The following is a 22,713-nucleotide window of genomic DNA, read 5'->3' on the forward strand; positions in this document are numbered from 1 at the left end:
GCTCTCCAGGTGGGTTGGCAAGCACTGGCCAGTTCTCAGGGAAACTCTGGGTGCTTTCTGCTGGCTCCTGTGGCTCGGCTGCAGCTCAGGCAGCTCCTCGTGCTGAGGGCTCCTGTGAGCTCTGGAATTCCCTGGGTGCACTGGAGGGAGGCCCAGGTGGCAACAGAAGGGAGCACAAAACTCCAGAACCTTGCTGGCAGCCGGGAATGGAGAGCCCAAGCCCTGCTCTGCTCCTTCTCAGCCACCTTGGGACACACCACCCCCATTCCCAACCTCGCATCCCTGCCAGGAATCTTCTGGGATCTGCTTTCACAATGGGTTGGAGCTTTGGGGTCTACTCCAGCCCTCAAGAACAAGAGATGGAATTTCAGATTCTTTGCCTGAGGATTCCCTACCCTGCTTCAGCATGGGAACTCCTCCTCCCTCCAGGTTCCTGTCAGGACAGAGCTGGGATAGTGAAGGTGTCCCTGCCCATGGAACAAGAGGAGCTTTAAGGTCCTTTCCAGCCCAAACCATTCTGGGATTCTGGCTCTTTAAAGACAGAGTGCTTGGAGCAGAGCCCCCTCAGCATTCCTCACTCTCTCCCCACAGGCTGCTCCTCCTGGAGCCCCAGATCCCTGCAGACCACCACCACCAAAGTGCTGGGCTCTCAGCATTTATTTCCACAGCAAACCAGTGCTCAGGGTTGCAGGAGGTGACATGCAGGGCAGGCATTGCTGGAGAGGAGGGCTGTGATTCCATGTGGAGATACCTGTAGTGCGTGAGAGACTAAAGAGCATCCACCTACCTCTACAGGGCCCTAATTGTCAGCTCAGAGAGAATTACTGTGTTGCAAGTGGACAGTGACAGGAGACACGAGCTGCAGCTACTCTACACACATTGCTTCAGAAACCACAAAGATATGCACAAACACTGTGTCACTCTGCACCCCACAGCCCCTGAGCCCAGAGGAAAACCTCTTCTGCAGCGCTTCTGTCTGGGCCTTTAAGTCAAGGTTAAAAGTCATGTGCCTTGAGCTGCTAAAGCTCTTCCCTTGTAGGCAGCCAAGTCTACGCCCCCCTAGAATCAGTTTTCTTTTGGCAAGAAGGAAGAAGGCCTCAAGCTGCAGGAATTAACATCTTGCTTCCATAATGGTTTGGCTGACTCCAGGGATGGCCAGGTTCCAGTCATCACTCCACTGTATTGCATAAATACCTATTGGAAAAAAAATTGGAGATGGCAGCGAGCGGCAGCTCCACATCCATCGAAGTCACTCAAGGTCCCACCAAACATCCCCACGAGGCTCCAACTCCTCCTGGGAACACTCATGGCTGTGCCACGGATCCCACCTTGGACACACACAATGGACAGACCGAAGAACAAGGTCAGGACATGGGCTGGGTGTGTTCAGCAGGCATGGGAAAGGGCCAGGAGCTCCTCCTCTGCTTTCGGAGTCTCTGCCGACGGCGAGGTGGCCACCTGGCCCTGATGTCAGCACTGCTCACCACCCCACGAGCCTCACTGCTGCTGGTTTTGTGGCTGGAGCTCTTTCCCAGGCCCTTAAAGATATTGCCAGGCCCAGAAGGATATTCAGGATTGGAACAGTAGCTCTAGGAACAATCAGACTACAGAGATGAAGCAATACCTGACCCAAAAATTCAGACAACAGCAAAACGTGAGAGACTTAAAAAACTTTTGCCTGCATGGGATACACTCAAACCAAACCAGACACGCACAGCCAAACAAAAATACTGCCAAGACAAGCCACTTCCTTCTCTGGAAGAGGGGATTCCTCCATATTCCACACCAGGATCTTGCTGTGTTGACCTCCTAACAGAAGGAGCAGAATGTGCAGATCCTTCCCAAGGACAATGCTCCTGGCACAGCTGTCCCTGCAAGATCCTCCTGCTGGGCCTCAAGTACCAAAGTGTCCGTGTGCCTTTGGGCCAGGACGGGCAGGCAGACAATGGGAAGATGCTGTAGCACCAGTTTCCAAGTTCAGTGCAGTTTTCAATGCATTAAGCCAAAGGATTGTCACCAAACTTGCTTCCCACGCAAGTTCTGCAGAGAGGGTAAAGCTACACTCCAGCTGCTTCTGTCCCCAGGCTGCCTCTGGCACTCACTCCTTGCCTGAGCTGTAAATCTTCTGCACCGTGGCTCGGGTGAGCTCCAAATCCTCTGGGTAGCGGATCTCCAGCTCGGTGTTTGCCAGGTAGTGAACGCCGGTGAACTCGGAGAAATAGCGGCCGATGTCGGGGTGAGGGATCTCCCGAGGCTCAGAGTTGTACTCCAGGTTCTCTGTCAGGGAAGGGAAGCAGCAGTTACCACCACAGAACAGCCTGCTGCAGGGCAGTCAATCTGGGCCTCTCTCAGGCCTTGTGTGTGTTTCTAGAAACACCAAATCTGGTGCCTGAAAGGAAAAAAATACCCTAATGCAGGGAAATAGGCAGAGCAAGTCAGTGTGACTGCTCACAGAGCCTCACCTCCTGGTGGCCCCACTGACCAGGGACATGGCAACTGGTTTGTGCCTGGGATTGCCTGGCATTGGGCTGGAGGAGCAGGATGCTGTTCCCACTCTGCTGGTCACAGGACTCAGCTGTAAGTGTGGGGAGAAGCTGCTGCAGTGAGCTCTGCTCCTCTAATCCCTCACAGCCCTTGGAGGATCTGTTTCAGGAGAGATCCCCCTCAAATGCTCCAAGGTGAGCCCATCTGCACAAGGCTGTCCTGGCAGAGGAGCCAAGAGCTTCCTCCCTCAGCCTGTTTCCACCATGCCAAGGCCCAGCATTTGCCTCCAGCAAAATAAACTTCCCTAAATCCAAGCTTCTCCAAGTCCAGTGAAAAACGCTAAGAAGGACATGTTTAATTCCTCCAGATAACCGGATTAGGCACAAGAGTTAAACAAGACTGAACACCAAAGGTGACCCCTGAACACTGAACCCCAAAGGTGACCCCTGAACACTGAACCCCAAAGGTGGCCCCTGAACATGAACCCCCCAAAGGTGACCCCTGCCAAGGGCTGCTCTGCAGTGTCGGTGCAGAGCAGGGACTGGGAGTAAATCCCACAGGCTGGAGCCCTGCAGCACTCCCCAAATGATGTCATTTTTTTCCAGCACAGTGCCAGATAAAACAGGTAGTATTAGCTAGGGAAAAAAAAGCTGCATCAGGATCAAAGGCTGACTTTGGGCACGGCACGGACGAGCTGGGGTGCAGAGAACGTCATTCAGGAATAATCTGTCTCTGAAATCCAGTTCATTAGTGAGAACAGAGAATTCCTATTAATCCAAGCAGGCTCTTTGAAGCTGCTGCATGCCAGGGTGTGCAGCCAGCAGCACCAGAGCTTTCCATGCCTCAGCAGCCTGGTGCAGTCCTAGAAGCTTGCAAAGGACCTTTTTGGATACTGCACCACTGCGGAAAACAATGTGCACTGCTGAGTGCTCTGCAGCAGCATGGCTGAGCTGGAGCTGTGCTCAGGAGCTGCAGGGATGGAGCTGCAGGGATGGAGCTGCAGGGATGGAGAGCTGCAGGGATGGAGAGCTGCAGGGATGGAGAGCTGCAGGGATGGAGAGCTGCAGGGATGGAGAGCTGCAGGGATGGAGAGCTGCAGGGATGGAACAGGAGCTGGCAGGGGAACAGGCTGACACAGGCGAGTTCAGCACAAGGTGGGAGCCTCCCAAAGGTGCTGACAAGCAGTTTTGAGCTACAGATCTCTGTCCTATGCTGTCACAAAGCAAACAAAACACAGACAAGAGTGGACAGGTACCAAACTCCCTGAATAACACAGGAGTTCTGGAATTAGCTGCACTCAACCCACAGATTTAAAGGAAGGCCTCAAACTGAGGTACATTTATCTATAATAAGCTTGGGGTTATTTCTGAGCTGGTTAAATTAAACTCCACATGAGGATTTGTTTAGGATTCTTGCAGTAAAATCTCTCCCTCCCTCCCCAGAGTCAGGTCAGGAGGATATGACATAATCATTCCCAAATGATCTGAGGATGTTTTAGAGGGGATATCAACAGCAGCAAGAACAAACCCTTCACTTTTCCCCAGCAATACCAGAACCCTTGAAGGCCACAGAGATGCAATGATAACAGTGTCTCCTACACAGAAATAACAGTGTCAGCCTACCCTGCAAGAACTGTGGGGCCAGACAGGGTTCTGTTTGTTTAAACATCATTAGACACAAGATAAGTGATGACTCAGCCCCAGCAGCACTGGGGACAATTACCTGATTAGGTAATTACCAAGATGCACATTTTAATGTTAACTCATGGCACATGAGAATTTCTGGGTTTAAGACTCTCTCAGGCCAAGCCCTGCCTGATCTGAGCCATCAGGATTTGCCACTTCACCTTTCCGGGCTTCTGAATATAAAAAAAACCAATCTCAGGACAGTGGGAAACACCTGCCCTTTAAATCTACAGAGGGAGGAGTGTCCCTGCTTGTAAAGCCACCTATTGTCACACCTCTTGTCACACTCAGGAGACCAGAACATGAGGGAGCACCCAGGGAAAGGGCATTTTGGTCAGCATTTTCCCTCCAGCAGCTTCCACATCTTCCCTTAGCCAAACACACTCTGGCTGTGCAGCTGCCCTGCCTGGATGGGACCTCCCTGTCACAGGGGGAACACAAACATGAGGCAAATTAACATTTTTACAATGTACAGAGTCACAGATGTGCTTCTCTTTTGTAATTTTCTTCAGAACCTCAGTTCAACAGTACTTCCTGTATCCCAACCACACATTCTGACCACCAGACAAGAGTTTCCTCTTATGGTTTGTTGCATAAAGCACATGTGACATAGAGATTTCTACACCTCCCTGCACTTTTGAAGAGACACTCATTTTTGTTCTGGTTAAAGGTGGCACTAACAGCCAGGTTACCTGTGTTCCCTGGGTTCCTGGCATGTGACAGTGGCCAGAACCATGTCCTGACCAGCAACCCCTCACTAAGTCCCATTTCCAGGTCCTGTGCAAGGCACAGCTGTTGGGAGCTGCTGACTGACCTTCAGCCTCCAGCAGAAGCTGAATGATTTCTTTCAAAGCAGCAATCAAGGTTCACACCATCACAGTGTCCAAAACACTTCTGGGGTAAGAGGAGATCACACCAGAGTGAGCCTTCATGTAAATCCCAGCAGTGCTGATTTCATGGAGAGCAAACAGAGCAGGCCACGACTCAGGATCATCTCCTTCCTACCTCCACCTTTACAACCCTCGTTAACCACACTTAATTAATCAGTGAAGCACCCCTTTGTCCTGATATGGGCAGAGTGCCCACAGGAGCCCCTTCTCACCTTGGGCAGCATATCTGCAGGAGCCATCCTCCACCAGGACGTTGTAGAAGGGCTGGTGGGGGCCGTGGGGGAGGCTGTGCACGTTCATGTTCCGGATCCACTCGTGGCCCATCATGCAGGCAGGATCCCAGCCATAAATCACACAGTTGTAGCCATACCTGATTCAAGAAATTGAACACAAAGGCTGTGGAAACTCCAGAGCCAGCTCTTTTTCCTCAAGATTAACAGAGCACAAACAGGATAGGAACCTCCTGAGAGCTGGCACAAGGAGGAGAGGAGCAAGAGGGGGAAAAAAAAAAACAATTCAGGAAGACTTTGTGTTTGTATTTTGAGGTGGAGGGAAGTAACTATGAATGACTGGATAAACAGACAGGAATAAACATCTGAAGACAAAGGAAAACCAAATGTGAGCAAGAAAAGAGAATGGCAAAAGAGCCTGGTAGTCAGCAGCCAGAAGAGGAAGGAAGAAATAAGGAAGGATCAACCACCCTGCTGGGTTGTGTAATATTCTTGTGCTCCTCACACAGACGTGGCAAGGCCAACACTGAGAACAAAGCCATCACTATTTACAGAATATTTATGGGGTTAACTGTGAGGTGCTGTAACTGTCTCTGCTGATGCCCCTCAAATATGCTCTGGATGTCTTGGTGAGTCTGAGGAGTGGCCAAAGCAATACAGTGCAGCAGAACAGGGAATGAGAGCACAGGGAAACATCCACAAACTGTCCTGGGAATATCAGAATCGATTCTGAAGTTGACTCTCTTGCACAACCCCTCATTAAGCTGCTGTTTCCTGAAGAGCTCTGTGCTGTGGGGATGTTACCTGTGTGACAGAGGATGACTCAGACAAGTCAGGCTCTCTGCAGTGCAAGCATTTGCTCTCTCCAGGCACTCCCAGAGCCTCCCCCATTTTCCTGCACGGGACAGATGCACGTGCCTGGCATTTCCCACTCCTCCTTGGCACTAAACCACATCTCACTGCTGTCAGCTCAAACCCTTCTGCTCTGCTGCTACAGAGCTGACTGTGGGGAAGGCTTCAAGCTCACCTCTTGTGTTTCATGATGAGCCCAATGGAGAAGCAAACCTCCTTGTGCTTCTCATCCGAGCGGTGCTTGACCTCGGGGCCCAGCTCCTCCTTGCGCCGCTCGATGTGCTCCAGGGTGTGCTGCACCAGGTACCCCACAGCCCCGTGCTGGGATGGGTCCAGGGCCTGGATGTGCTGCAGGATGTCCAGGACCTTCCAAACCACAGCAAAAACAGGGTCAGGACATGTCCCTGCAGCAGCACAACTTATAAACTGCCTTAGGTTGGAAGATGTAGCTGGGGGTGTGTATTCTACTGCCATCAGTCAGAGGTGGGGCAGTTCTCTGCTGTTCCTTGGGCAGTTTTATCTTTCCCACAGCCAATCCTCCCTCCAGGAGATCTCTGCTGTCCATGGCCACTGAGTGTCCCTGCATGGCTGATCAAATTCCATCATCCCATGGGGAGATGCTCTGCCCAGGGGAGGAGCCAAGCATTCCTCCCTGGATACAATCTGAGCCTGGAACAGCCCAGCAGCCTTTGCCCACTGCATTCCCAGAGGAGCAGCTTTCTCCTGCCCTGCATTCCCAGAGGAAGAGCAGGCCCATCTCCAGCAGCCCTGGAGCTCCAGAGGAAAACTGCAGCCTTGTGCAGGATCCCTGCTCCAGCAGAACCACAGCTGGCACTGCAGGAGGGCTGAGCCCCCATGGGATGGGACTGTGCCACCACCCTGACACACAGGGGGTCAGGGCCAATTCTGACTCTGGCAGTGGTTTTTTTTGTTTGTTTGTACTATTGCATTTGTATTTTTAATTTTCCTCATAAAGAACCTATTCCCATATCTTTGCCTGAGAGCCCCTTAATTTCAAAATTAAAATAATTCAGAGGGAGGGGGTTTACATCTTCCATTTCAAGGGAGGCTCCTGCCTTCCTCAGCAGACACCTCTCTTTTCACACTCAGACATAAACACATAGAGAAGGATTGCTGGAGTCAGCTGCATGTGAGTGCCCTGAGATCTGCCACATCTTCCACACTGTTCTCTGCCACAGCTTCATGTTCAGCCTGCACACAGCCTGTTCTTATTCCTTTTCTCTTTGTAAAGCTCCAGCTTCAGGAAAGGCACTGGAGAGCACAGCAGCTCCTTACAACTCAGCCCCATGAGTTCATCATGTCCTGTTTAGTGCCCACAGACCATCTCTCAAGGTTTGTGGTCATGAGAATGCAGTTCCCAGTGTCCCAAAAATGCTGCTGGGAAGTGATTCCAGGTGACTTTTGGTGCTCTTGAGAACTAATATTTTAACTTAAAAGAGCTTCTCAGCATGTCTGCGAGGAACAAAAATAGGGCAGCACAGGAGAAAATGGAAATAACCTCCATGATGCTTTCCCAAGGAACAAGACAGAAAAGCTGCTTGTCTCAGGCTGACTGAAGAACACAGAGTAGCAAGGTCTGCAGATCCACAATTCCAGCCCCCCAGCACCCTCTGGCACAACATCAGAGCACCTGCTGCCAAGTCTGTTAGAGTCAGGCAAAGCAAATTTTAATTTTTTGGTAAAAGCAAAGAAAAAAACCCCAACCTCTTGTGTAAACACGTTGAGAAAAGACAGGTATCTGTCTCAACATCAAATACCTCAAGTTCCAAAACCTGCCACACTTTGGCACCATGTAAAATGATTGTCTCCTTCATCATAGGTTTGGTCATTAAGTTCAGAGCAGCAGCAGAAGAGGAATGGAAATCTCTGCTGTTCAGCAAGAACAGCAGCCAAAAATCGAGGAAAATCAATTTAAATAAAGGACAGGTGAGTAATTCATGAGAAGAAACAGCTCAGGCTTCTTGGCAACTTTAATCCTATTAAGAATTAAGAAGGATGTGAAAATCCTGAAAAATCCTAAAGTAAGGAAGTAACCACAGCTGCCAGATATTCTTGGGAGTTTTATCTACTATTATTTACAAATATTTAGGGCAACATTAAGTGTAGCTCTGCAGGACTTTTTAGATTTCCTACCCATCCATAAATCTGGCAGCCCCTGTCAAAACTGGTACATTGTGTCCTGTCAGACACAGCATTCTCTCTGGTTAGCTGCAATCCTGCCTGACAGCCTGGAATGACTGGATGCAATCCTGAAAAATCCAAATTTGCTCATTTCCATTGCAGCTGCTGCAGAGAACTCAGTAAAACTCAGCCCTGGGGTTGGGTTCTATGTTCTGGGGGCTGCAAATCCAAGTCTGGTGCTCTCCAAACACATCCCTGAGTGCCAGGAAGATCTTTCAGTGTTCCCTATTTATGTCCAGCTCACTGAGTCCCTCCCATACACAATTTTTTGGTGCTGGTTTTTCTGTACTAACCCTAAAATTTTCTGCCATAAGAAAAGAAGGCCAAGCTTAGAACAGTTTGCTCTTCAAAGGGAAGGAGGGAGCTTCTCCAGCAGTCTTGTTCCAGTTGATTTGGTGGGAAGAGCTTTGCTTCTGCTCAGCTGTCCAGCCAATACTCCTGTCCCCTTCCCAAACCTCACAGGTGGAACTGGCACAGGCTCCACTGAACCAGCACAGGAAATTTTGAGTAGGAAAAACTTCTGTGCTGCAGTGACACACTAAAAAAATCAGACTTTTTTGAGATACAGGCTCTTCCCTGTGCCTTCTCCTGATTCAGTGAAAGCCTTGGATGACCCAGACAACCTGTAAATCTCAGCACCTTCCTTCCCACACTCCCAATATAACGGGACTGGAGTTGTTACCCTGAAGGAAAAGGAATTCCAAAGACAGGAATATCAAGGTTCTTTTTCACAAGAGCCACAGACTGTGTGGCCAAAGTTGGGAGCACAGCTTTGGTTTTGTTTATAAAAGATAACATCCTAAAGTTTTCTGATAAGGTAATTGCTCCCTTTCCAGGAGCCCAGCAGGAGTTTTACCACAATTTAAGCACACAGCAACAGGATACTCTTATAACTCACAGTCCATGGTGTTGGTTTCAAGACAAGCTGTAAATCATAAATTATGACTCAAAGCTGCTCCCAAGTCTCCCCTAGGACAGGCAGCCAAGAAGCATCCACTTTCCCTGCTTAAAATTGATTCTCTGCAATGTGAGAACTTCTCCAAGTGCATTTATTACAGAAACAACTTGTGTCAGACTGTAATGCAGGCTGACATAGCCCAAAAATCAATAACCCAGTGTTAATAGTGCTCAGCCTTCCCCAAAGCATTCCCCTGAGTGCCCAGGTACCTTTTCTGGCCAGATTCCCAGATGGAAGTATAACCTGGCCTGGAGCATGAGGTGCTGCACATTGTCTGGATACATGGCCAGGTACAGGTCCAAGGAGTCTCTCAGGAGCTGGTAGGACTGGTCAGTGCTCTCTCTGCCAGCAGAAAGGAAACTCACCTGTGAGCCTCTGCAAGCCAGAGCTCCCAGGGACAGGGGGAGTCCCCAGAATGGTGCTGCAGGTACAGCATGCTCACAACAGTGACTCCAGAATGGACTGTCACTCACCACATCAGCTTGCTACAAGGAAAAGCACTCCACACCTGATTACTGAACTCTGACCTCCCACCCACTGCTCTTCTCCTGGGTCAGATGATCCCACACAGAGAATTCACTCTCCAAGACACTTCCTTTTGTTCCCCTGACACCCCAACAATCCTTCTACTTCTGTGAGTCTGTCTCTGGCTGCTCGGGAAAGGGATTATCAGAAGGATTTGGAAACAAAACTTAATGTTCTACACACCAACAGGATCTCTGAAAATGCTCATCTGAACGTGGGGGTTGTGCCTTCCACATGACAGGAAAAGGCTCTGCTCTTAAAGTGGACAGTCCCTATCAGCTTTTCACAGAGAAAATAAAAATATCTTGCCTATTTTCTTGAGAGGAACTAGTTTCATAAATATTTTTGCTTCCCCTCAGATGCAGGTGATTAAAATGCCTTGTGACACAGGGAATGTTCAGGATCTCAGGAGGTGAGCAACACCTTTCTGAAGCAGCAATATTGGACATGCAGATAATGTACCCCAGGTCCTTTTTCCCAGGGTATGGATCCTGAACTCACCTCTTGCCAAGGTTCAGGAGGTTCCCCACCATGCGCTGCAGGACCTCCTTGGAGGTCACCACTCCATAGAACTCCTCTGTCACGTGGTGCCCGATCAGGTACTCGCACTCCTTCACTGTCAGCTGCTTGCCCTTCCCAAAGGCATCGATGTAGGTGTAGTCAAAAATATCTGTGCTTCTGAAGAGGCAAGAGAGCCCAAACTGTGACCAGGGCCTCGTGGTAAAGGAGGGTTTGCTGTTTCTGTTCTTCCCTCAGCATTTCCAACCTGTGTCCTTCACTCCTCAGCTCCCTCCTAAACAGAGACTACCTGGTCCATAATTCCCACATCACCTCATGGGTACTATTATTTCAGGAAATCTGTTATTGTTATTCAGCAGCAGCAGAACTGAATTTCAGGAACACTTTCCTAAAGATAATTTTTTTCCCTCTGTATAGGTTATAATTCCATGTGGAAAATAATTAAACATTCCCCTGTAGGTCTAGAGCAGGAAATCTGTTACCATTCAGCAGCAGCAGCTGAGTTCTAGGAAAACCTTCCTAAAGATCTGATCTTTCCCTCTGTACAGGCAGATGGAGCACAATTAAACACTCTCACATAGGTCTGGAGCTGTAAGTATGTTCTGGTTTTTGTCACTGTGGGCACAGTTTCAGAGTTCAGCAGGTCACTCACCCTTCTTTCCCTTGACACCATCGCAGTAGGAAATGGCTGGGAAAGTTGACAGGCTCCAGTTTGACTCCCAGCTGCCTGGCAATTGTTAAATAAAGCACAGACAAACTGATGGGAATTCCTGTCCTGCGGATCAAAACCTGGGGGAGAAAAATGAGACAAAAAACACAGGCGGGATTCAAGAAAAACACAAATTTCAAGGGTTGATTTCACAGCTGAAAATGCAACTTGACAGAATATGCACTGAAGAGTAACATATTTATTTAAGAGTTGCTCTTCACAGAGATTTATTTGTCTGGCTACATTCAGACAAAGTGCCTTGCAGCCTCCCAGTTTTTGCCTGACAAACACACACCTGGTGAATGTAGGAATTCAGGGAGTTGTAGTAATCCAGCTCATTTCCTTTGTATTTCAGCTGCTCATACAGGACACAGTTCATGGCATCAAGCACCTGCCTCTGAAGTTCCACTTCTGGAATGAGAACCTCTCCTGGAAACACATGCAGTGAAATAAAGACTGAGAAAACAAGAGCACTCAACCTTTATGCAATGAAATCTTCACATGGGCAGGCTCAGACTCTCCTTGAAAGCCAGAAATTACTCAGTGTTTATAAAACCATGGAGCAAGATGCTGCCTGACCTTTGGAGATGATAAACATGCACCTTTCTACTGATGATTTTTTGAGATTGGCAGGAAAGAGGTTGTTTCCCAGTCCCACAGCTCAGCTGTAGATAACAGGACTAATAAGATCCCAGAGACCAATGGGAAAAAATAGAATTGCCCTCCCAATTCTTTCAGCATCAGACTGAACCCTGGGCTATTGAACAGCTGTTTTGTGAATGATGGCTTCAGTAAATGTCACAATTTTGTTTGTCAGGGGATAAAAACAACAGCTCTTTAAGCTGCCACAACTCCCCAGCTCTTTCAGCTGTGCAGAGGTGCAGGAGGGCTCTGCAGGAAGGCACATTTCTGTACAGTACCTGCCTTGGAAGCCAAGCTGGGGTGCCTGGGGTTCTTGGTCCGCAGCACTTTGCGCACTTTGTCTGTGATATCGTCCACCTGGGCCTGGACACTCTTCAGGCAGATGTCTGACAGGGGGTTACAGTACTGATCAATCAAAACAGCACCTGCAAAAAACAAACTGCATAAGAAACAGGACTTCAGTTTTTTCTTTGCTTGGTTTTGCCTGCTCTACATTCCAGGCATGCAGCAAGTGCAGCAGAACAGCAGAGCTCTGTGTCTGAATCCTGCAGTCATCTCCTGGATTTGTTACACAAAATGCAGAGAGAGAGCTGACATGAGAAATTACCAGCTGAACTCAGTATTGCCCTCTCCACCACGCTGAAAGGCATCTGTACCTTGAGCAGGAATGCTGCTTGGTCAGGCTTGACCAGCTCTGTGCTCACACTGCAGCCCCTGGCACCTCCCCAACAGACAGAGATTTTTATTCAGAGCCTGAAACAATCCCAGCTTCACTCAAACTGCCTCAGTTCTGATTGCTGCCTGTCACATCCTCCATATCATCCTTGCTCATCATTTCCTTATCTGCTACATTCATCTTTCTCTTCCACACCTGCTCTCCATCTTCCTAACACAACAGAACAGAACAAGCTTTCATGTTCCTCCTGCCCCAGCCTCTGCAGGAAAACATTCCTTTTCACAGAGCCTTCTCCTTGGCACCACTCCTTTTTCCAAAGCCTCCTCTTCAATCTCTGGAATCAGCTGCAAGGACTTTGCATGGACCATACATTTTCCAGCCTCCTACAAGGCTTTGTCAGCATGTCCATGACAGGCCTGTAAATCAAGGAATTCAGCAGGGCCCCACGTCTCCTTTCTGTCCTCCCAAAGTGTTCCCTGTGCTGACCAGGTGGAAATTCCCAAAACACTTCCTGCTGGCACATTAATGGGAAGCAAAACACACATATTTGTCACCCACATGACTAAGTCTCATAATTAATTTGGTTTTTTTCTAGAAAACACCACTTGCTTTCCCTATCAGCCCCTTCTTCAAAGTCTATTGCACTAACAAGAACCAGCTTTGGTGTTACAGCCTCTTTTGTCCTCTTTCAGGGACATTTTGGAGTGTGTACCAAGAGGAAGGGACTCTTGTACAGCCTCTGGCAGCTTCTGAGCCATTCAGAAGACACAAGGAGAATAATCTATCAGACTGAGGACATGAAGAGCAGAAGAAGCAGAAGAAAGAGCTTTTCCCTTCTTAGCACGTGTAAGTGCCCTCCCACCATGGGACTGGACTTGGATTTGTTTCCCACCAAAGTCTAGCACTCAGTTCTTGAGACACTCCCAGTGCTCAGGCTACAGCAATTCCCTCTGCTTGCTCCCTGCCCTTATCTGAGGAGTTCCTGGGAAGGGGGAAAGCAGGGAGCTCACTGGGAATCAGCTCAGGGGCCACAGCAGCAATGTCAGTAATAAGGATGCTGAGCTACAGCTCATTTTCTCAGCACCTTGTTCAAGATTCCAGTGTTTTACCATTTTCTGCCTTCAGCCCAGCTGTGCAGGGTGATTTTTCAAGCACACAGCACTGACAGCACCTGATGCCACCCGGACATTTTGATGCAACGCTGCTGCAGGACGGGAAGCATTCCAGACACATCCAAAATCCAGCCTGAACTCTGAGTCATTAGCCAAGGGCTTGCTGGAATCTAAGCAAGGCAGCCCCCTTGCAAGTGAAAGCATGATGGAGAGCTGTCATTAGGTGCTCTGGCTGGGCTCTCTGCCAAGGACTCACCCTCCAGGAAGGACTGTCGCTCCGTGGGGCGCTGCAGATACTCCTTCAGGTTCTTTAGTATGTTCTGCTGCCGTAGGAAATAGAGAATTTTCTTTGCATAGTACTTCCAGGTGAGACCTTTCCTGCACAGTTAAACACAAGAGGAAGCATTTCCCTAAACAGGTATTTGAAGGGTGAACAGTTGGTTTAAGTTTTAATACAAGTTTACAGTTTGGGTAATTGTTTTTCTCAACAAGCACTGAAAGTCAAACCAAAAGGGGAATGTTGAGAGGAATTTCTCACAAAAAGCCACATAACTTGCAAAACATTGCTCCTATCATCTCCAATTTTCATCCCATCACCAATACATTCTTTTGAGAAGATACATTATCGTGGGAAACAACACAGATCCTAATTAAAGGAGCTCAGGAAAATCTGATTAAAATCCTATACTTTATTCATAAAACATTACCCTCTGTCTGACTGCATCTCTCCAGAGCCACTCCTAAAGCATCCTCTCAGCATTAAAAATAGATTGATGAGGGACATGAACGTCAGTCCAATAGTATTAAGAAGAAAAACAAAATTCCCCAGAGGAAAACCAACTCTGTAGCTCTGACAAGGCAGGAGGAGATCAACAGCTGCTCTGTAGATGACACAATTCCCAAACTTTTTACGGGAAAGCCCCATCACTTTCTAAAGCCTCTCCATCCTCCTGGACAGCAGGGCAACTAAAACTCATAATATTTTATCTTCTTCCAATAAACTGGGATCCTCAATAGGGACAACTGCTTTATTGGGATATCTTCCAGGGAAGATGATTTAGCCTAATGCTCCTGAAATGGCACTGACTACAGCTTAATCAGGGTGTAATTAGCATCAATTCTGCTTTATGGGGAGGCATTTGGCCAGTGCAAAGCCTCAAAAGCTTTTCAACCAGTTGTCAAATGAGAGATGCTCAGGCCCAGCTCAAATAGAGCCCAAATAGAGAAGGCAATAAAATGGATGGGAAAAGGCAAAAATGAGATGATTGCCATTCCAGTTGGGTTTTTTCAAGCCCTATTAACAGTCCCTCTAATCAAGGCTATTAGGCCCCATTAAGGACATTTATCACAGCTTTGTGCCACACCAAACCCAGTCTGGGTAGGTGGTACCAGCAGAAGAACCTTCAAATAAAGCAAATAAAGCCTTCAAATAAACCTACTCATCTTGCCCAGCGTTAATGAAGGTGATGAGATTACCCAGGCAGATAAAACCCAGGAGTTTTATTTACCACCTGTCTGAATAATTTACAGAACTGCAAACTTTGCAGTGGCTGAATTCAACTCAGTTGCTTCTCTGGGGACAAAAACTGGACCAACCTACTCCAGCTCAGAAAAGGAAAGAAAAAGCTGGAATTTCAGGGTACAGGGATTCATGGTGGCAATCCTGAAGGATTCCTGCTTCCCTCTGGTGCTCTGGCCTAATCCTGCAAATCAGTTCAGCAAACTGATCCAGGCTTAAATCAAAAAGGAACAAGAGGATGGGAACTGCTTAGGCAGAGCTGAGGGTGCTTGGGATATGTCCCAAGAGATGCCATGAGCTGGCAAGGAAATAAACAACAAAAAGCAACACGAAGCCCAGGGATCTTCTTCTTGTGGGACAAGGTTTCCAAGGTTTCCTCTGAAATACTCAATCTGTTGTGAAATCAGGCCTCAGCAAGCCTGGGGGTGTTGTTTAATGAGTGACCAAGGGCAGAAGCTGAGGTCAAGCATTAACCAGGGTATTTTTCTCCTTGAACTGGTGGAAGAGGGAAATCCCTGCCATTTCTCAGCCCTCTCTTACCTTCCTTCCATGTTGAGGATACACATCAGCTCATCCTCAAAGAAATGGCTGGGGCACCCCAGAGTCTCAATGTCACTGAATCCATCACAGGGCACCTGCCAAAGCAGACAAGGAGTTATGCACAGCACAACAGGTTCTCCCACAACTTCAGAAAAAGTCTCAAAACCAAATCAGTCCATTTTTTTAAATTTACTGAAGATCTTAAAAACCTCATGCTCCCCAAATACTCCCAGTCTGTACTCATTGATGTATTAATCCATTGAGAACCCCAGGAACACTCTATAGCAATTTCAGCCCAATTCTACAGCATTTAGGGTTGTGATGCTGAGCTCAGGACCAGCAGAGTCACATTTATGCAGGGTGGGCACAAGCTGCAAGTGATTTTAAGGTGCAATCACCTTCTGCTTGTGGTTGACTGAACCTCTCCACACACCCCCTGCGCAGGAGATTCATCCTGGGTGAAGGAATGAAGAGGCAGGAGCCTTTATTTTTTGCAACAACCATTTCTGCATCTATATTCAGAACTCCTATTTTCTTCCAGAATTCAGAATTACTTTTTAAACTTTGGCTGAACTGTAAAAAAATTGGCTTTCAAGCTTTTCACTACAGGATATGGGCTCATATATGGGTTGAAAGCCTTCTCTCAGCTCTGAGCAGGGAATCAAGCTGCAGTTTCTGGCCCCACAGGAGATGGTTCTCATCATGAGGCCTTTGGGTATTGCTTAATGGTCTCTCCATGGTCTTTGCATATGTGATCAAAACAGGAGGAATCCAGGAGCTGCTTCTCCCAGCTAATGCTCTGACAATTCTCCATGGACAAATGTCTGGCTGCTGCAGAACAGAGCAGCCAGGAGACACCAAAAACCCTCCTGGCCCTGCTGCCTTCCTTCTGCACAGGAGCCATAAAAGGGGGGCTGTTTAGTGGCTCTTGTGTGGGATTTTGAATTCAGCCAATGTTACAGGCAGTATTTATACTCATTTCACAGAATTCCAGGCTGACCCAGCTGTACAGCTTGCCAAAATCCACAGCCACCAAGCAAACAGCCCAGTAACTCCTGTCTCATGTGCATGTCAGTGTTAGACACCACATTCCCACCTTTTCCCCACTGAACAAAGAAGCGTTTCAGGGTCATGGCTGCCTGGAGAACTTCAAAAACACACTTTGCAACTGAGTGGCCCTGTTGTGCTTTGCTCCTGCACTCAAAGGGCTTGTGACAGCTCTCAGAACTCATCCTGGCACAAGGTCTGCAGTGAGAAACAGCAGCTGTGCTTTGTGTCAACAAACCCTGTGGCCTTCAGAATTCCCAGAGCCAGGGCTGAACTCCCAGCAAAAAGCAAAGAGCTTTTAGGGCTGAATGCAATCCCAGGGTGTGCTGCACTCCACACACCTCTGGATTTGGAACTCTCTCCCCTTCTGGCTGTGTTTCAGCATTTTACACAAAGTCAGGAAATACAAAATCTCTAAGTGAACAGCTGAGGCGATGTGGAGAGAGAGGCAAGAGAAACTAATGAAAAATATTGATCACAATCAAGGAAGGTGAATCTTTGAATTACTATGGAATCATGGAATATCCCAAGCTACCACAAGGATCACTCAGTCCAACTCCTGACCCTGCACAGATATCCCAAAATCCCACCACATCCCTGGCAGTGCTGCCCAAATGCTCCTGGAGCTCTGGCAGAGCCAGAGGCTGTCCCCACTGCCCTGGAGAGCCTGGGCAGTGCCCAGCACCCTCTGGGGGAAGAAGAGCCTTTTCCTAATAAAAATAATAATAAAGACTAGACAAAGACATTTTTAAAAAGGGAAAAGCCCTCTAAAAAATAAACTTTTGAATGGTTTAAGAATTTTTAAAGAATACACCCTGGTGATGTGAATGTTCAGGCAGTGCTGAGGAAACAGCCTCAGGCTGCTCCAGGGGAGGTTTAGGTTGGATATTAGGAAGAATTCATTAACAGAAAGGGTCGTTAAGCATTGGAACAAGCTACTTAGGGAAGTGGTGCAATTGCTGTCCTTTGAAGGAGTTCAGTTTTCTGGACCCTCGGCAGGAAAATCTCCTGGCAGCAGCTGCTGTTGGGCTGGTGCAAGGATCAGTGCTGGGCTCAGCCTAAACCCTTCTGGCAGCAGACCAAGGGCACAACCTGGGCTCTTGAGGCTGCATCATTTGCAAGCCCCAACATTTCTGAAAGAATAATAGTAATAATAATAATAATAATGATGATGTTCTTTGTGTACTGGAGATGTCAGCCCAGGGTGCTGTGAGAAGTCTCAGCCTCTCTGAGCTCTGGTTTCTGTCCAGCAGATGAAGCTGTGAGACCCACACAGGCAGCCCTACAGACACCTGGACTGTGCTGCTCTCAGCTTCTCCTTGCAGAGGGGCAAGATTTGCTTTCCTGAGGGAATTTAGGAATGTCAGCTCTGGCTTTTCAAAGATCCTCTGAAGGGTTCAGAAAATGAAGATGTGGTGCTTAGGGACACAGTTCAGGACTTGATCCTGCAGGTCTTTTCCAACCTTAATGATTCAATTACTGATTTTATTAATGATTCTACTGGACAAGTGGCAGGGCTGCTGCACACACACACAAAGAGAGGAGGACTTACATGTTCTGAGAAGAACCTTTTGGAGAAGGAGGCCACGATCCTCTGTGCCTCCAGCCCCGCGTTGTGCCGTGCCTTGTACTCCTCCAGCCAGCTGACACTGTCACTGTGGCTGTAGTACTTCAGCAGGGATGGCCACCTGCACACACAAACCAACAGCATCATCAATATTTCACCTCCCTGAGAACCTCCAGAACGACCTGAGGAGCTGAGACAGAGCCCAGACACTGCCCAGCTTTAAATTGTATTAAATTACCTCAGACATCAAAGCACAACTCCCCAACTGCAGCTGTGCATTAATGATTATTTAAAAGCAAGCTCTCCTAAAGCCTTCAGAGGCTCCCACTCCAGGATTTTAATACCTAAACATCCTAAATGCTTCAGTTTTATAATTAAAAGAGTTTACCACAAAGAAGGAAGCCAACCTGGCACTGAACAGAAGGGGAATTCTCTGTCCTGTGTTCTTCCTACCACCTCGGGGAGCTCATTAAAACACAGCTCCCTCCACTGCCCTTGCTGGTGGCAACATCTACGGGAGGAAAACACAACCTGAAGTCAAATTGTGACAGCTAAATGCTTCTGCAGTTTGACAAGAGACAAGAAATAATTGTTTGAAGGGGAAAAAAAAACCACCTCACACTTTTTTTTGTTAAAAAACCCTCCTTTACTGAGACTCAAAGACCACACATTTCACAGCTTATTCAGAATTTCAAGGTTCAGCTGAAAATCCAACTTCAGGGCATGCTTTGGGGGCTGTTAGCAGCACCTTTCTGAACAAAGTGGGTGTGTGGTGCCACAACACAGCTTTGTGCCATAAAATAGGTGCCAGCACTGCAATTCCTGCTGCTGTGAAGACACCAAGATCACTTGTGTGAGAAACACGAACAAGAACCAGCACAGATGGAAATATTTTGGAAATTAAGCTGAGAGAAAGGAGTTTCTTTTCATTTGCTGGTGGATTTATTCCACATTTTGAAATGCTGTTCATTATTACTGGTTTATACAAAACATTTGTCTTTGCCTTAGGCTCTTTTCAGGTTATATATATATATATATATGTGTGTGTGTGTGTATATTTATACATGTGATTTACCAAATACTGAAATCACTCCTCCTGCATAATAATTATTACCAGTGTCCAAAGCACACCTGGAAGATATTTCACTGCTGGTTAATAATAAAACTCCCCTGCACTTGTCTCCACAAAATAAAGTCAAATAACCACACATTACATAACAACTTCTCTCCTGATGAATCCCTGGCCTTTCAGTCCTGCTGAAATGCAGCCACCTCACAATAACCATCACAGTCCTCTGTTTTGGGATGAGAAAGGAGAATTTCATGGCTTGGAAGGTCAGTGGGAATTCTGGAACGATCAAAGTGCCATTGCTCACAATGGAATCCAGCCAGGATGGCAAGGTCAGGGTGAAGCCTCCTGCCAAAAATTCCATTACCAAGGAGAGAGGAGGAGAGCAACGTGTGCCAATCACCCACCGCATCCCATTCCAGCTGCTGGATCCCAACCAGGGTGCCACTTGCAGGAATTGCAGCCACTGAACTGCTGAAAGTCAGCCCCAGAGCCATGCCTTGGAGCAGTGGGGAAGCTGTAATTCCTCAGCAGCTTTTTTACCCCTGTGAAAAGGGGGGAAAGGGAACAATCCCCACACCTGGGCTGAACTGAATTTCAGGAGCGAACTGGCAGCTACAGAAAGCAATTCTGCTGCTTTTCCTGTGCCACCACAGACAAAAGCAGATAAGAGATGAGCCTGGACAGCCTCAGGGACGAGGAGAGCTGCCCCCGGGGCTGCTGAGACCAGCACAGCATCACCAATATCAGAATCACCCTTCACCCCAGCCAAAATACGCACAGTGCCCCGAGCACAGCACCCTGGGGGAAGCAGAACAGCAGCAAAGCCCCATCCCAGGACCTGGGTATCTGCGAGAACAGCTCTCCCCACATCCTGACGCACAAACACCTCTCTGCTGTCCAGCACCAGTCCTGAGATGGGTCCTGGCTGCTGCTTTGGAACTTTTGGAAGGGTCAGGGAGGCCGATCCACAGCCCCAACGCACGATTCCACTGCCAGAGCCCGGGCTGGCCCTGGGCATGCAGGGGATTCACGGGCCGCGGTGTGGAAAGGACCACAGACCTGATCTGGGCCAAGGGGGATGCCCCGCGAGCAGCAGGCCCGGCCCGGTCGGGAGGGCCGGCAGCCCCGCAGAGCGCTCGGAGCAGCGCTCGACACCCGCAAGCGTTCCAGGCCGGGCTGGATCACCTGGAGCAGCCTGGCAGAGCGCCCGGTGCCCCTGCCCGTGGCACGGGGTGCGAGGACGGCCCTGCAGCCGCCTCCCCGCCCGCCGCGCCGCAGGCTCGCCCAGCCCGGGCGGAGCTCACCGCCGACGGATCGAGCGCTGACGGCGGCACTGCCACCGCCCCACGCGACCCTGCCAGGCCGGCCCTGCCCGCCCGACCATCCCCGGTGCCGCGGAAGGCCGGCGGTGCCGGCTCCCTCCCGTCCGAGCGGCGCTGCCCACCTGAGGCGGAAGCGCTCCCGCCACACCTTGCCGCGGGGCTGGCACGCCTCGCGCAGCCGGCGGCAGGTGCAGGACACGCGGCCGATGTCGGCGGCGCCCAGCACGTCGCAGCAGAGGATGAGCTCCAGCAGCTCGCCCGGCAGGTCCGTCAGGCCCGTCCCGCCGCCGCTGCCGGGCCCCGCCGGGCCCGCGGCCTCCGCCGCCATCTTGGCTGTTTACCTGCGCTCCGGGGCCGCCGGCGCTTCCGGGGAGGGGCGGCCCGGGGAGCGTCCGCCAAGTGCGGCCGCGGCGCCGAGCGCAGAGCGGGCAAGGGAGCGTCGGACAAGTGACGGGAGCGCGGGGCACGGAAAGGGCACGGGGCTCTGTCGGTACCGGGAACGGCGGGCACAGGGGGACCGCATCGGGCTGTCAGCATTGCACACGGAGTGCCAGAAAGGGGCCGAATCGGTGTGATCGATACTGGAAACGGGGTGCCAGAAAGGGACCTCATCAATGTGTATCAATATTGGAAAAGGGGGTGCCAAAAAGGGATCAATGTGATCAGTATTGGAAATGGAGTGCCAAAAAGGGACCGAATCAGTAATCAATATCGGAAATGGGGGTGCCAAGAAAGGATCTCATCAATGTGTATCAATATTGGAAAGGGAGTGCCAGAACGGGACCTCATCAATGTGTATCAATATCGGGAAGGACGGCCAAAAAGGGACTGATGTGATCAATATTGGAAACGGAGTGCCAAAAAGGGACCTCATCAATGTGTACCGATACTGGAAACGGGGTGCCAGAAAGGGACCTCATCAATGTGTATCAATATTGGAAAGGGAGTGCCAAAAAGGGATCAATGTGATCAGTATTGGAAATGGAGTGCCAAAAAGGGACCTCATCAATGTGTATCAATATTGGAAAGGGAGTGCCAAAAAGGGACCGAATCAGTGATCAATAGCGGAAATGGGGGTGCCAAAAAGGGATCTCGTCAATGTGTATCAATATTTGAAACAGAGTGCCCAAAAGGAATCAATGTGATCAGTATTGGAAATGGAGTGCCAAAAAAGGGACCTCATCAATGTGTATCAATACTGGAAACAGAGTGCCAGAAAGGGACCGAATCAGTATGATCAATATTGTAAATAGGGGCTAAAAAGTGGCCTCATCAATGTGATCAATATCAGAAATGGAGGCCAGAAAAGGACTGCATCAATGTGATCGATATTGGAAATGGAGTGCCAAAAAGGGACCTCATCAATGTGTATCAATATTGGAAAGGGAGTGCCAGAACGGGACCTCATCAATGTGTATCAATATTGGAAACAGAGTGCCAGAACAGGACCTCATCAATGTGTATCAATATTGGAAACAGAGTGCCCAAAAGGGATCAATGTGTACTAATATTGGAAATGGAGTGCCAAAAAGGGACCTCATCAATGTGTATCAATATTGGAAACAGAGTGCCCAAAAAGGAATCAATGTGATCAGTATTGGAAATGGAGTGACAAAAAGGGACCTCATCAATGTGTATCAATATTGGAAACAGAGTGCCCAAAAGGGATCAATGTGTACTAATATTGGAAATGGAGTGCCAAAAAGGGGCCTCATCAATGTGTGTCAGTATCAAAAATGGGGTGCACAGGGGGGTCTATCAATGTGTATCCATATCGGAAAGGGGGTGTCCAAAGGGGAATGATCAAAATGTGTCAATATTGAAAAGGGGGGGGACAAAAAGGGGGTTTCATCAGTGTATCAATATTGGAAAGGGGGTGTCCAAAGGGGAATGATCAAAATGTGTCAATATTGAAAAGGGGGGGGACAAAAAGGGGGTTTCATCAGTGTATCAATATTGGAAAGGAGATTCCAAAAAGGGGGCCTATCAATGTGTATCAATAGCAAAAAAGGAGTGCACAGGGGGATCTCTCAATGTGTATCAATATCGGAAAGGAGATTCCAAAAAGGGGCCTCATCAGTGGGTATCAATAGTGAAAAGGAGGCACCCAAAGGGGACCTTATCTAATCAATACCGAATGTGTACCAATACCTAAAAGAGGT

The 22,713-nt window shown here is 48.8% G+C and overlaps 1 protein-coding gene across 1 annotated transcript; it reads right to left on the reverse strand.

Annotated features, from left to right (window-relative positions):
- Window positions 1-1,655: 1,655 nt before the first annotated feature.
- Window positions 1,656-20,926, reverse strand: FBXO21 (F-box protein 21). The gene is made up of 12 exons (XM_041420334.1): window positions 20,674-20,926; window positions 18,143-18,278; window positions 15,544-15,638; window positions 13,741-13,862; window positions 11,975-12,121; window positions 11,350-11,483; window positions 10,998-11,134; window positions 10,328-10,504; window positions 9,511-9,643; window positions 6,317-6,507; window positions 5,272-5,429; window positions 1,656-2,277 (listed from the first exon to the last, which is right to left on the reverse strand). Exons 1-12 carry the CDS (start codon window positions 20,877-20,879, stop codon window positions 2,099-2,101), a joined length of 1,815 nt encoding a protein of 604 aa, XP_041276268.1. The 5' UTR covers window positions 20,880-20,926; the 3' UTR covers window positions 1,656-2,098.
- Window positions 20,927-22,713: the final 1,787 nt, after the last annotated feature.

This window comes from Onychostruthus taczanowskii, unplaced genomic scaffold (assembly GCF_017590055.1).
Source record: "Onychostruthus taczanowskii isolate IOZ18803 unplaced genomic scaffold, ASM1759005v1 scaffold64, whole genome shotgun sequence".
Lineage (NCBI taxonomy): Eukaryota > Metazoa > Chordata > Aves > Passeriformes > Passeridae > Onychostruthus > Onychostruthus taczanowskii.

What these genes read in the sequence shown, in the direction of transcription:
- FBXO21 (XM_041420334.1), bottom strand. Translation starts at nt 20,879, where the DNA reads ATGGCGGCGGAGGCCGCGGGCCCGGCGGGGCCCGGCAGCGGCGGCGGG. An exon ending in GCGACAGTCCTTCCTGGAGG is followed by an intron (nt 12,122 to 13,740) that starts GTGAGTCCTTGG and finishes TGTTTTTTGCAG; the next exon opens with GTGCTGTTTTGATTGATCAG. An exon ending in TGGTGTCAAGGGAAAGAAGG is followed by an intron (nt 10,505 to 10,997) that starts GTGAGTGACCTG and finishes TTGCCTCTTCAG; the next exon opens with AAGCACAGATATTTTTGACT.